Genomic DNA, 14,719 nt, shown 5'->3' on the forward strand with positions numbered 1-14,719 from the left:
GTGAATTAGTTGACATGTAGGTAAGCAAACAGATGGATGTCAGAGAGTCTTTCTTTGTCAGCAGGGCACCATGCAGGAAATCTGAGTTTTCTCTTAGCAATGAGTTAGCAGGAGTTGGATTTAGTTACAATGTTGCAGAAAAACAGCTGAACAGAATTAAGACAAAAGCAGAAGTTACTTGAGGAATCATTTTAATGCATGTCTTCAGGAGCAAAGCAGCAGTCGCCTCCTTTCACTGCGCTGAAGATCAGAGCGTTTCAGGAGAGATTTCATCCTCACTGACAGTTTAATAAAACCTCCTGAATCTTACACTTTCACACGTACACACATCATCTTAGGGACAGTGGCGTCTTATTTTCAAGCATCTCTAATGTTGTTTTTATTGTGATTTTAATCTATTGTCTGTCTGTTCAATTTATTTAGTAGTTTTTAATATGTAATATTAATATTGTGAGAGGTGGAAAAGTGAGTTTTTTATTTTTATTAAGCTATAAGACTCCCCTTTGGGGATGAATAAATATCTATTTATCCATCTTTCCATCCATCCATCCATGTTCTGTGATCCTGGTCCTGATCTTAACACTTCAACCCATTCTTGTAAAATAAGATTTTTTCCATTCACCGCTGCTGTTGCAGCTCACTTTACCCATCTTTAGTTACTATAGTGAATAAGTGAGTGTGAAGGACCACTGTGTGCAGATAAGCTCTACAAATGATACAGTACTGATAGTTCACCTAAAAGCAAAAAAGACTTTCTCATGTGTGTCATCTGTTAGTTTATTTGACACATCTTAAAGAAACGGGGCGTGTATGCAAATTACTGTTGATACAGTGACATTGATTCCTCTGAAATAACTGTCAGCTGGTTTATTACATCATAAGGTGTCTCCAGAAAGAAATATTTCCTAAAGAACATGAATAATTACAGTAATTGTGATGCTGATGGATGATTAACAAGCATTCATACGGAAGAATAAAAGCATTTGTTGAATGCAGATGTCCCACATTTTTAACTATAGAGCACTGGGTTCCATATTGTTTGTCTTTGCTCTCCTTTGCAGTCTGGTCAAGCTGCATCTTGGCCTCCTCTGTGTAATATTAAGAATATCCACCATCACAACAATCTCTTTGAGAGTGTTTTGTAAATGAATCAGCATACCATATGAGCTACCTAGACAGATTATCAGCGCTCAGTCATGGAGACCTGAAACAAGATTAGTGCCAAGTATTTTGGAAAAAAGGTGTGTTCAGAATGACTTGGAATTTTGATGCCTTAAGTTTCCCAGATCAGCTGAATCACTTGTAACTACATTATATACATTAGTTTTGAAACAAGCAAGCTGCTATTCTTTTGAAATGCAATATATAGACTGTTTTGATATTAGTTAAAGTAATTCACCATGGCAATCAAATATGCTGAATGGTCAGACTGGGAGTGGAAAAGCTGAGGAGAAATTACTTGTAAATCTTAAAATGACACCATCCTTCATTCTTTATTCTCATAGTATATGTGTTTTTTTTTTTTATACGTTATTTGGATCATTCACTTGTTTTAAATAAGAGGACTGACCCTAAATAGTAACAAGAGGGGGGTAACTCTTGTGTAACTCTTGCAGTGTCATTTACATGGTGTTTGCATCACATCATTGTGGGAGTTAAAAAAAAAAAAACGAAACAAACAAAAGAAAGTGAATGGACGATCACAAGAAAAGAGAGAGAGAGGGGAATGTTTATATGAGGGACGGTGGAGCAGGTTTGTCATTCCTTCAGTCACTTGCAACTCTTGCAGTCAGAACATGGACAGCATGCAGCAACAGGCACTACACAAGAACCGTGGTGAGTGCAAATCAATGTTAATTCAACCTAAACCTAATAACTTCAACTTCAACTTTATCTATGTAGCGTCAAATCACGGCAATACCATCTCGAGATGATTTACAAAAAAAAAACAAAAAACAAAATAACAGTTCAGTTAAAATAATAATCTTTTCACTCTCAGTGAACTACAAGATCTGAGGGTTATTAAGTTTAGGTTATTGTTTTTTATTTTTACATTTTGTTATGTTTAGTGGTGGGGAAAGTTTTCACATCCCATACTTAAAGAAATGTATATATTCCTAAAATAAATCATAACAGAAAAGTTTCTGCCATGTATGTTGCTCTATTACAGACTATACCATCAAAAAGTATGACCATCCTTTGTAAAAAAAAAAAAAAAAAAAAGGAATTTTGAACTTTGGTATGTCTTGCAGCTGGCCTCGCCCGTCTTAAATTATTGTTTTCATCACAGATGAATGTACATTCTCCAATGTCTATTTTAGTTTGTAAAATTCTCAAAATAGCAGCTACGTGAAAGAGACTATACTAAGGTTAATCTGTTCAGTTTTCAGTGATTAATTAGAAGAAAAGCATAAAATATTTTAATTTTCAAAATGAACCCAAAAGACTTCAATGTAAAAACAACAACAATAAAATAAACTCCAACGAAACAGAAAGAAACAGTTCAATTATTTGGAATATTTGACAGATTTCTACTTAATCAACAAATGTTGTGTATCAGTGGTAAAAATTTCTTCATTGCTCGTATTAGAATAATAGTATTTTTGAGGTAGTAATATATTTTATATACTATAAATGTGATTTGTAAAGAAAAAAGTCAATATAATTGACTAATTTATCAATTCAGTAAAATAATACATATTATCCGCATATCTATGTGGTCCAAATAGTCAAATCAGTATCATCTCCTCTTAAAGGAGGAATTAGCTTTCTCTACTTTTTTTCTTGTGCACATAAGAAGTAAAGACTGACGTAATCATTACTCATGTGTGAGATTTGTACTTCTTTTTTTTTACCGCCCTGGCAATCTTTGGGTGTAATTTCTGTCATGTCTTCTTTTTTGCAGGCACTGACAACTGCCACATTAGGCTTAAGATTGTGAACTTTGAGACCCATGACAACCAGATTTCCCATGAAACCCAGGGGCTAAGCGACAAGCACCTGGTGGTGCGGCGAGGGAAACCTTTCAAACTTACTCTGCTGTTGCACGGCCGGTCGTGGAATCCCTGCACTGATCGGATGGTCCTGGACGTTTGTTTAGGTATGAACATCAGGGAAGAAGATGCACAAATTAAAATCTAAACTGTGTGATTTTTGCAAGTAGAATAAGAATAAGTAGTATAAAGTACATACAGAATGCAGTATGTGTGGTTGCAAAATTCTGCATTCATCATTCAGCATAAGTGGTTTTCTTGATCTAATGCAAATATCCCACTTTCTGTGTCCATTGATGCACCCCCACAACGCAGACATGCAAGCTTTTGTACTGTTCATAACAGCCTTGATCTATCTTTTTTTACCCTGAGAAATGCAACATTCATCATTTCTGAACAGAATTACAAATTTGTCAAACCACAGGACTTTTTTTGTTTTTACTTCCCAGTTCTTCATACGTGTGTCTGAGAAAAACAGTGTATTTTTCAAATTAATACTTTCAAATTGCCTTTGAGGGTGAAGTGACAAATTACATCCAAATATGTTCTCAGACTGGTTTTCAAGCGCTTTAAGACAGAATGCAGTGAAAGGGCAGATTCACTCTGAACCCAGTAAATCACATTGCCTGCATAGGATGATGATGGTTTGTTACCTTGAAAGGAAAGGCATGTCTTTGTGAAAATTTTTCTTTGAATTTAGACATTTAGGTGTGTCTTTTATAGCAATATGTGCAATCAGATACTCAATACTGGGAATGTATGCATACATATACATATATACATATATATGTACACACACATACACACATACATACATATAATGTTTTTTATAAATAAATGGATGGAGCAATTGATTGTTCATTTATTGCAATTTCTGGTTGCAAGAAATATCTTGTCATGTTTTCTTTGCACAGGCAGTCTGTTTGAGAGGATCCCAGTTCTGTTCAATGGAGAGAGGACTGGCCACCCCGGATGGTCAGCCGTCATGTACCCTGATAAGAGGCATTCTCAGTCAGTCACCATCTACGTCTGCTCCCCTGTTCTATCCTCAGTGGCTCTGTATGACCTCCTTGTCCACATAGACACCATACAGCACAGAAAAACTTATGCTGTTGGGAAGTTTGTGCTGCTCTGCAACCCTTGGCTGAAAGGTGGGAGCATGATAAAAGTTGTTGCCACAACTTTGTTATAATCTTGTTATAAACCTAATTGTACATCTCTGTCATTGTAGAGGATCCAGTCTACATGCCTCTGAATGTCCATTTAGATGAGTATGTCAAGAGTGATTACGGACTGGTATACATGGGCACTTGTGCAAATATTAGTAAGCAGCTGTGGTCATTTGGTCAGGTTTGTGGCACACAGAAGAACACACAGCTGTAGTGGATTCATGCACTTTATCTGCAGATAAGAAAAGCAGTACAGCAACATTTTTGTTTCTGTGTGCAGTATGAGCCTGGAGTCCTGGAAGCATGTTTGACACTCCTGCAGATCAGCCCTCAGCACATGAACAATAGCCACCAAGACTACATGCTACGTGCTGATCCTGTGTACCTCAGCAGAGTTATCTGTGCTATGGTGAGAGGCAACACAAAATTTGTCACAATTTTTTTTTTTTTTTTTTTTTTTTTTTTTAGATTGAAAAGTTTATTTGAACATAATGAAATCTAAAAACAAAAACAAGAAAAAAAGACACACAAAAAAAAATAAATAAAACAAAACATAGAAGTAACAAATGACCACTAACTTTATAAACTGAATCCGCATACAGTTATGGGAACAAAAAAATTTGACTGTAATTTATCAACAAATTCCCTTTAACAGTATGTAGAGACTTAAAGCTGAGGGATGCTCTTCCTTCTGTCTAAGGTGAACCATAATGATGATCTAGGAATTCTGGAGGGGAGGTGGCATGGCGGCTACAAAGATGGTGTGAAGCCAACAGATTGGAGTGGCAGCGCTGACATCCTTCAACAGTGGGTCTCATCAAAGTGTAGGCCCGTACGCTATGGACAATGTTGGGTCTTTGCATCAGTGCTCTGCACAGGTACTTCCAATATTTCATAAGGAAAATGCATATTAAACCAAATGCACAATCTTTTTGGGGTTGCCAGTGTGTTATATTTTTGCTATTATTATTATCATTATTTTTGCATTAAGGAAACATACATTGTTGCAAGGTCCATTATCATTCTGTCCCACACACTACATTGATGATAGTAGTAATAGATCAGAAATACTCCATTATTCTAAATGCAGAAAATGTGTTTTTTCATTATATTCTCCGTAAGCTATTAGAGTCCTTTTTATGTAGCAATGGAAATGACTCTTTATATGATGATAAGACAAATCCTGTGCTGAAAAGTTGAGGCTCTGAGACTGAACGATAAGGATGAGACAGTAAGCCTAATTTATCTCTTCAGATAAAGCTGAAAAAAATGACTTATTATTCACCCTTTTGCTTCATTTCATTTAACTTCCTGGTTCCCTTTTGTATCATTCTCATGCTAGGTTGTTACACTTATGGAGTGAGCCAAGACAACTGACATTACAACTGACAGTATGTAGACTATACTAAAGACATCATTGATCTTTCCTTAAATATTCAATAGTTTCTGGCATTTTTAAAAACAACCTCAGCTTGTCAAACTTATAACAAACATTTATGTTATTCTTTTAATAAACAATGCCATATTTTGATCCCTTCATTTTGACAAGTGTCCCCTTTTAAACTGTTTGAAAAGCAACAATTAAGACTTCTTCCTCTTATTATTATTATTATTATTATTATTATTATTATTATTATTATTTGAGATATATCCAATATTATCGGCCAATATTGACATTAAAATAGAATCGCCAAAATTAACAGTATCTGTTTTTACTTTTTGAGGACACGACTTTTACACAATATGCACATATTATATATTTAACTCTTCAGACAAGTCTTCACTAAATTAAAAATTACAAAATATAAGAGATTTAATTAATAGTTTTACAGATAGTTTTGTTTGTCACAACTTGCTCCAAAAATATTGGTATTGGTTAATATCAGTATCTTAAATTAAGAGTTGGACAAAATCGGTATAGGGGATATCAGTAAATGAGTCAATATTTAACATCAGTTGTTATTTTTAATAATGATTATGTTCATGATTATGATGATTATGATGATGATGATGATGATTATTATTATTATATTTATTATTTTAGCTTGGCACTATTTATAGTTTGGAGATTGGAGTCTTGCACAGCCGACTTTGGGCAGAATGCAAGTTACACCCGATAGGGGTTGTCAGTTCATTATCAAGCCAAGACAAATCTACATGCACAGTGAGAACATGCACTCTTTAAACAGGAAGGTCATGTAGAGCCACCAGGTTTAAACCCAAAATCATGACAAATAATAGTAAATCAAAGCCATCTATAGTCCCTGATGCCTTGAAAGAAAATATATTTTTTTTGGTAAAGACTGATTCCACCCCCTCCCCTTTCCAGTGATGAGAGTCTTGGGGATTCCATCCAGGGTGGTGACAGTTTTCAATGCAGCCCATGACAGTGATGCCAACACCACAATTGAGGAGTATTACACAAGCATAGGGGAGAAGCTCAACCTATCACAGGACAACATTTGGTAGGTGCTATGTGCTCTTTTACCATAAATATAAATAAACTGTCTGGACATCTTGATCATAGACATCATACACACATAGACACCACACAGTATCACACTGCCTATACGAGCTGACCTCTCGTTATGCCACCATCTTGGATTGGCCTCCCATGCGCCTCCTATGCCTTTATTTGTAAGGTGTAGGCCCAACCACAACAATAACTTTACCAATTTTTACAAGATTTTTCTCACAGTTTGGTTTGTTACAAAGGAGAGATATATTGTTATGATACAGGTCACCGTCAAACATGAAAAATTACGTGCTAAAATATTTTTAATAATGCTATCTAACAGAGACAAAAGGTAGCTACAATATTAATAAATGTAGAAATGAATTTGATACTAAAATGCTTGATTGTTTATTGATGAATTTGGATTTATATATCTATTTTTATCTGGTCAATTGACAAATTATTATTCAACCTTGTGAAATGTATTCCACTCTATCTGCTTTCAATATTTCGCCGGTTTTTGCAACCTTATGCTGAGCAAAATACAGGAATAGTTGCTGGCTTTCTCTTGACTACGGTTGACTCTCTCTTTTTTTTTTACATTTATTAATTCATCAATATAGAGTTACAGCTGTACAAAGTCTGAAAATAAAGTATTGTATAAAAATTGTGCAATTCAAAAGTTACCTAGAAAAACACTCGGACAGCGCAGACCTCCACCAAGGCCTTTAAAAATTTCCTGGATCCAAACAATGATCTGGATCACCACCAAAATTAAATCACTTCTTCCTTTTCATATTTCCAACAAGTCCTGAAACTTTGATGAAAATCCATCCATAACTTTTTATGTTATCTTGAAAACAAATAGACAAACCGATAAAAACAATAAAAACATAACCCCCTTGGTGGAGGTGATTAAGAGACCATATAAAACTCTCTTTGTGAAGCATCAACATCATATTTTCCACAAACACCTCAAAGGGGTAAGATTTATTATTTGCATTTAGTAGATTATTCACTGTATACACATTATTTATACACCAACGATGAAGAAAAGTGTTTTGTTTGTGTGTAATATATAAGCGTTGATCCACAGAAAACAGTTATGGAGGGAAACTACATTGATTCTGCAGCAAGACTCAAAACTGGAGACCCATCTAATATGGCGACAACGCTGGTTCACTTTCCAGCGCACAATGAGGCGTCTATGTATATAGGATGTCTATGATCTTGATGATAGACAGACATTTATCCATAAATTTATTAGTAATCCTCTTCAAGTGTGTTAAAAAATGTCTTGTTGCTTTTTCTTCTTTTTGTAAGATTAAACTAATTTGGAAGCGTACTGGTCTGAATGACTGGAAGTCAGGAATACAGCATGTGTTTCCATATCTATCAGTCTATGCATTTCTGCCCATAAAGAGTGAGTTTTGCACCAAAGCATAGTTTGACGTATTGCAGGAACTTCCATGTGTGGCTGGAGTGCTGGATGAGGAGATCAGACCTAAGTGCAGAGTTTGATGGCTGGCAAGTAGTGGACCCAACACCCCAGGAGAGAAGTGCAGGTGGGTTTCTGCCTAAAGTAGGCCACATTATGATGCTTATTCAGTTTTCATAAACTTTTAATTTTACATTATCAAAGATTTGAAACAAATATTAAAACACTGAACAAGATGTACCTAATTATAACAGGACACGAGAGTTTACTTTTAGAGTATAATGAATGAATCCTGTAACAATTATGGTACCAAATTAGAAGACAAAAACAAAAGACAAACTATTATTAATTTTCTTAGGGATATTCCGCTGTGGTCCTTGCCCAGTAGCAGCCATCCGGCAGCATTGCTTTGGTGCACAATACGACACCCCATTCCTCTATGCCTCTGTTGATGCTGATGTTATTCAGCTGATTGTGAAAAATGGACTGGTTGTGGGGAGAGCAGTGCACACTGAGCAGGTGGGACAGCTGATTTGTACCAAAAGCGTCGGCTCAGATAAGCCAGAGAATCTGACTCGGACTTATAAGGGCATAAAAAGTAAGAATCATCTATCTGTTCAAAATCTTTAAAATATAGTCATTTTGTTCATTGGCAGATTTAAAGGTGGAGTATGTAAGATTTTCAACATTTTCTAAATAAATTAACTAATAAAATAACTACAATCATAATTAGATAGTTTTTTGAACATGTAGGTTCCAGTCTGTCCATATTTGATGTGTTTTTAAATTACAAGTTTAATTAATGACAAAGACCCTTCTTAAATGTTTGCCTACCAGTAAAAAAAAAAAGTGCTTTTTGTCATTTGTCCTTAATTAAACTTGTAATTTAATAACGCATCAAATACGGACAGACTGGAACCTACATGTTCAAAAAACTATCTAATTATGATTGTAGTTATTTTATTAGTTAATTTATTTAGAAAATGTTGAAAATCTTACATACTTGACCTTTAAGCTTGTTTCAACAAGACTCTTTCTCATTGTTCTCAACTAGTGTGATGTCTTTGTCCCTGTTTTTATTCCTTTTTTAAAGAACTGCAAGCGATCTCTATGAGCAAACAGATAGGTAACAAACAGTTCTCATACAAAGTGGAACCACATGGTATTTCAGATCTTTTGCTTTCTTATGTTTTCTTATACCAACAACATATTAATGGATTTACTATGATCTGGGAATCCTTTAGTCGTTTTCATGTTCTTGTCTCGGCAATTTCTCAGAAGCGTTTTCAACACGGGGCTTCTCATCCTTTGACTTATCCCGTAGAGCAGAGGATGGAGTAGGTAAGCTTAATTTCATTTTAATTAACCACTGTGTTCTGGCCTGTACAATTTACAATATCTCCATGCCTTTTAGAAATAAGTTCACGCCAATTCAGCATTTTAGGTCTATAAACAGTTTTTTTTTACGATTCTGCTTCTTTTTTTTCTTTTTTTTTATAGAAGGAAATCTTTAATTTTACAAATGTTCCTTATTATGGGCTATGATTTCTATTTATGTACTTTTATTCTATTACTAAAAGCTGTTAAAAACAGTACATCTACAGTTTACATGTTTTTAGTGCATCATTTCATTGAAGTAGATCCATCTGAAAGGGGCGACTGTAGATCAGGAGAAAAGCAGTTGTCTTTCAGCTGGAATGTTGGCCAATCGGTTCTAGGTTTCCCTTTTTCATATGTGCTGAAGTGTCCTTGGGAAAGACACTTAACCCTAAGTTTCCCCCTGATGTGCCTATTGGGCTGGATAAAAAGCATCTGCTAATTGACTGTAGAATAGAGTCAAAACCTCTTAATTCCATTTGGTGATTGAAGTTGGTAGCAAGTTTCAGCTGCAGTGGTGGTATCACTTTCTTTTTAAAAAAAAAAAAAATTTTATGTTCTTACAAACCACATAATCTCAGAGTAGCCTGTGGTCATACACACCTCTGACATTTAATAAGCAATATGGTCATGTGCACTACGAATGTGTTATGTTTGAACACCCTTTAGTTTTATGAAAGTGTGTTCAAAGTTTTGGTTGCAGCTGTATTTGAGTATCTTTTTGTTCCAGTTACACATTTATTACCTGGTAAAATTAGTATCAGGTGTCTATTTACTGAAAGCAAAAGTAAACAGGGAGTGGAAAGTAAAGTGAGATTTGAACCAGTGGCGTGCCCAAGAAAAATAATGTATGAGATGGCTGAGATAAGGCAGAAGTTAGTGGCCAGTCAATAGAGATAACTTATTAGTGTTGAGCAGGATCATTGCTAACTTTGGTTAGAGTTAGCAGGCAATGAGCGGTTCAGTATCTCGTCCAACGACACTAAGACAGGTAATCAAGGGAAGCCAGAATTGATCCTCTAACCTTCCTGTTGGTAGACAATAAATAAACTAGTAAAGACAGCAAGTAAATTTCATATCTATAAAAAAAAAATGTACCTTTTATCTCCAGGAGGAATGGCACCCCGTCTGGAGGTGTCCCTAAACATAGATGGAGTGCCATTACTGGGTGAGAGCATCCGGATGTGTGTGACAGTCACAAACCAGTCAAGCAACACCAGAGCTCTGATGGAGCATGTCAACGCTCAGCTGAAAGAGTACAACAGAAATCCACAGGAGAGCTTCTGGAAAACACACAAAGAGATGCACATCAAGCCTTGGGAAGGTGAAATACAGACTCATGATTCGCATGCAGTAGTGTAACAGGGATTACCCAGTTTGACTGTATTACAAACATGCAGTCCTTGTTGCAGCAATGTTGAAACACAATGACATTTACTTTTACATTATACATGATTAATGTGCTCTGGATGTCTGTTTTACATCCCTATGATATATGCAGTGCTGACACTCCACCACAGCATTCCTTACTCTGAGTACGAGTCCATCCTGGCAGGTGACGGCATGGTGAACATGGCGGTTGTGATAAAAGACACGCGTACCAGAGAAAGAGTCATGGCTGCAAAAGAGTTTAGTATAAGCACGCCACCTATAACCATGGAGGTACAGCAATTTTCATCCTCTTCAGCTCTCACAGTGTTTCAAATGAATTATTTAGTATTTTCCTCCTTCCGTATTCTTCTTAGTCATTGTTCAAATTCTATTTTTTACATCTAAATATGACTAAACAACAGGATCTTTTTTAAAATCCTCATTTAGAATAAATTTAGCATAAATATTTCCTTTAGAGCTGAAAATACAAATTCTGCTCATTCGTCTGTCAGAAAGTCTCATGTCTGTTACACCATTAATCTTCATCTATCCAGCTCTTATCTGCCTCTTACCTATTTTATTAGATGTTTGTTGATGCGGTTTGAAGAGCTGGAAGCCCTTGACACCCCATTCGATATTCAGTATACACCATAGAACTGGAAACAACGATAAATCCCACTTTCACATACATATCAGGGTTCTCTTGATGGACAATGGATGGACAATAACAATAATATTGCAATATCAGTAGAAAACTAATCACCAACTAATGCAACCTCTGTTTGTCTTCTTTTCTTTTGGTGATCAAATTACAATGAACATGAGTGGTAAAATACAGAAGTTCCAATGTCATGATTTCTTTAGAGGAAGTCAAGTCACATAAGGATGAACTCAGTATTGACATTTCTTTCTTTTAAATAATTTGAATTGATACAATGCAACAACCCAAGCTGATATTATATAGAGCAGATTAGTTTAATTTGTTTTTGTCTGTGTGCTGTCTAATGTTTACTGGGCTGCTACGCATATATCATACAGAAAGGTGTGTATGCTTTTTATTTATTTTAGTATTATAGCATTTAGTTGGTATCTCTCTCAATTATCTAAATAATTTCCAGCAATGTTAGTTTGATTTTTCTTACTGCTCATAATTTGGTGCCGTTCAGATAAAGCTCAGTGATTGTAAAGGCTATTGGCTGACTAAAACAAACAAAAAAAACATACATAATCCTAACTTGTGTCTCAGTTTCCACAAACATATTTCTAACTTTCTGAGGAAAGAAAATAAAAGAGGAGAGCATCCTCAGATTGATGTATAAAATTGCCAAAAGCAACATTTTTATTCCCTTAATGCTTTAACGGGGAAATGACCGTATTCTTAGTAAACATTCAAGATAATGAATTCCAATATTATCAGCTTGTATGTTTGGATTTTTTTTTCCCAACAAAAACCAAATCAACCATGGCACTAAAGTTAACTGGATTTAACATTTCATGTGAAACTGAATGAAAATACAGAAAGTTTTCAGCTTAACTTCCTATAAAACTCATGCTGTTTTACATTAATTGATTTCTTAAACACAGTTTTAATTTACCTCTGTGCATCCACAACACAACTATCTTTAATTTTCCTTTCTGTTCATGACCTGCAGTTTGATATTTGTTCTGCACAATGTGGACGTTAAAATCTGTATTCATGATCAGTTAAAGCTATCAATCAGTTTGCATTTTGTGTGAGATCATATGACTGCTCTGCAGATCGAAGGCGGGGACATCATCCAGGTGAGGAAGGAACATGCTGTCCAGGTGACTTTCACCAATGAGCTGACTAAAACTCTAATGGGCGCCGTCCTGACTGTGGAGGGATCTGGCTTGATGCAGGAGAAACAGGAAGTCAGGTGAGTGATTTTTTTTTTCTTTTTTACAGCATCAAGAAGCACAAGAAATCATCCACCTAAATGAATATTTGCTTGCATGACTCCAGAGATAAATAGTAATAAAACAGACAATAAAAGATACAGTCCGGTTCGTGATTACATTCCAGAAGTGTCATGCATGTCTTCTGTCCGACCTGGGAAAAAGAAAGGTTGGTGTTTTGCTTTTCTTATGAATGCTGTTTGGAATGCTGTCAGGTGTGTTGATGCAAGAGGATGTTTTTACATCCAAATTATTTTGTCAAGCCTTGTAGCCTTGACCAAGCCACCATGGCCCATAAGTTATGGAATTACAGTGAATATGTTTAACAATCTTGTCTGCTTTTTCTGCACATTGGTAAAAACATCTTAATTTGGACATTTGTTTTTGGAAAAGCTGAATGCTTTGGATATTTAGTCTTCCAATTTTATTTTTTAAATGACAGCAGATAGATATAGATAGATATTTCAGACTGAATCTAATAAAACTTGAAATTACTCAGAGCAGGATGTTGTGTTCCAGGAATGAATTAAAATGTTTTTTCTGGAATATGACAGAGTTGTCTGCTGTTTACCGCTAGAGCAGCTTTGTGCCTGTATCTGTCACTTGTTCTTGTCTTTTGGCAGCACAATATAAAAACACAACTTTTTATGAAACCTGAAGGATTTTTTTTTTTTAATTATACAGAAAATTTTTACTTTTTATGACTTTTAATGGATTTCGGATCAACCACTTTTCCAAAATAGTTAAATAAAATGCAGGATTTTTAAATCTCTTTAGACAGTTTGCCAGTAGTTTTGTGTTATCTTGCTGCATGTGAGGCATTCCATGTAATCTGTATATACCTTTTAAAGATGATGGGAACCTGCAGGGACTCCTATGTCACAGTCATGCCTGTTTTCTTTTTATGTCTTGTGATCGTCAATAAGGTCATTATGTTGAAATCAACAAGAAAAGTTCTTGTTTTAATAAAAACTGTCAAAGGGTTTGGTGTGTTTCAGCTTTATATAAATGCTGAAAGTGAGTTTTAGTCTTTAAAAAGGCAGCAGTTTCTGAGTTTCTGTTCTTTGTTTTCCCCCAGGCTGGTCTTCCTGCAACCAGGTCAAAAGATAGAGATGGGGGTGTCCATCATGGCCACTTCTCCTGGCACTAAACTGCTGGTGGCTACGCTGAGACACAGCAACAGCCCCATGATTGTTTCCAGGAGCTACCAGAAAGTCTCTGTCACAGCTGTATGAGGATGAAGAGCCCCTCATCTCAAAAGCTTCAGAAAGAAATCTCCTTTACCTTTTGAATACAATGAAACCAATTTGGAGAGAACACAAGATATTTGTCCTTTTCTGTGAGGAAAGACAAGACATACCACAGAGACTGCATGCTCATTTGAAACACAGTGATATGAAAAATACGACAAAACTTCTCTTTTTCACAGTAAAGCATTGTTTTTATGTCTTAAATGTTTAGTTGTAAGCATTGACTTCCTGTGTGTTTCAGGATCAATTTGAAGGTTCTTTTACTAGTTTATAAATGTCTGAGCAATTTTAGGCCTTCTTCTCATTGGGGTCTTCTTTTACCCTCACGCAGCCTGAAATCCTCTGGTGCTGGTCTTCTAATCCTTCCTGAAGTCAGGACACTTACCCATCAATATTATGCTCTGTGCCGGGTCTCATGTTGACCATGGCTACAGGGGCGCCTTTCATGTCATTGGTCTTTTGACCCGTGCCCGTGGTGGTGCCCTAGTCGCTGTGGTCTGGTCGACTCCTGGGGCAGACCTCTGTGATAGATTCCTTACTGGGCTCCTCTTTGCTCAGGAACATATAACTCGATTAATGTATGATGATTAAGATGGGTGTTGGAAATGGTGTTGGGTGTGTGTTTGTGTGTGTGGGAAGGGGGAGGCTGATGGATTATTCTTTGTAGTGCTTTATGTCACATTTTATTGTAGGAAAAATGGTTTATAAATAAAGTTTGATTTGATTTGGTTTTATTTAGATTCACAAAT

General features: G+C 35.8%; 1 protein-coding gene across 1 annotated transcript; it reads left to right on the top strand.

Annotated features, from left to right (window-relative positions):
- Positions 1-1,796: 1,796 nt before the first annotated feature.
- Positions 1,797-13,955, top strand: LOC306754421 (protein-glutamine gamma-glutamyltransferase 5-like; the record flags this gene model as incomplete). The annotated part of the gene is made up of 13 exons (XM_079238439.1): positions 1,797-1,836; positions 2,906-3,100; positions 3,908-4,144; positions 4,225-4,343; positions 4,443-4,571; positions 4,863-5,040; positions 6,492-6,627; positions 8,079-8,182; positions 8,414-8,653; positions 10,544-10,756; positions 10,934-11,094; positions 12,562-12,701; positions 13,799-13,955. 13 exons carry the CDS (start codon positions 1,797-1,799, stop codon positions 13,953-13,955), a joined length of 2,049 nt encoding a protein of 682 aa, XP_079094565.1.
- Between the last annotated feature and the right edge of the window lie 764 nt (positions 13,956-14,719).

Source organism: Telmatherina bonti, assembly GCF_933228915.1.
Source record: "Telmatherina bonti genome assembly, chromosome: 4".
NCBI lineage: Eukaryota > Metazoa > Chordata > Actinopteri > Atheriniformes > Telmatherinidae > Telmatherina > Telmatherina bonti.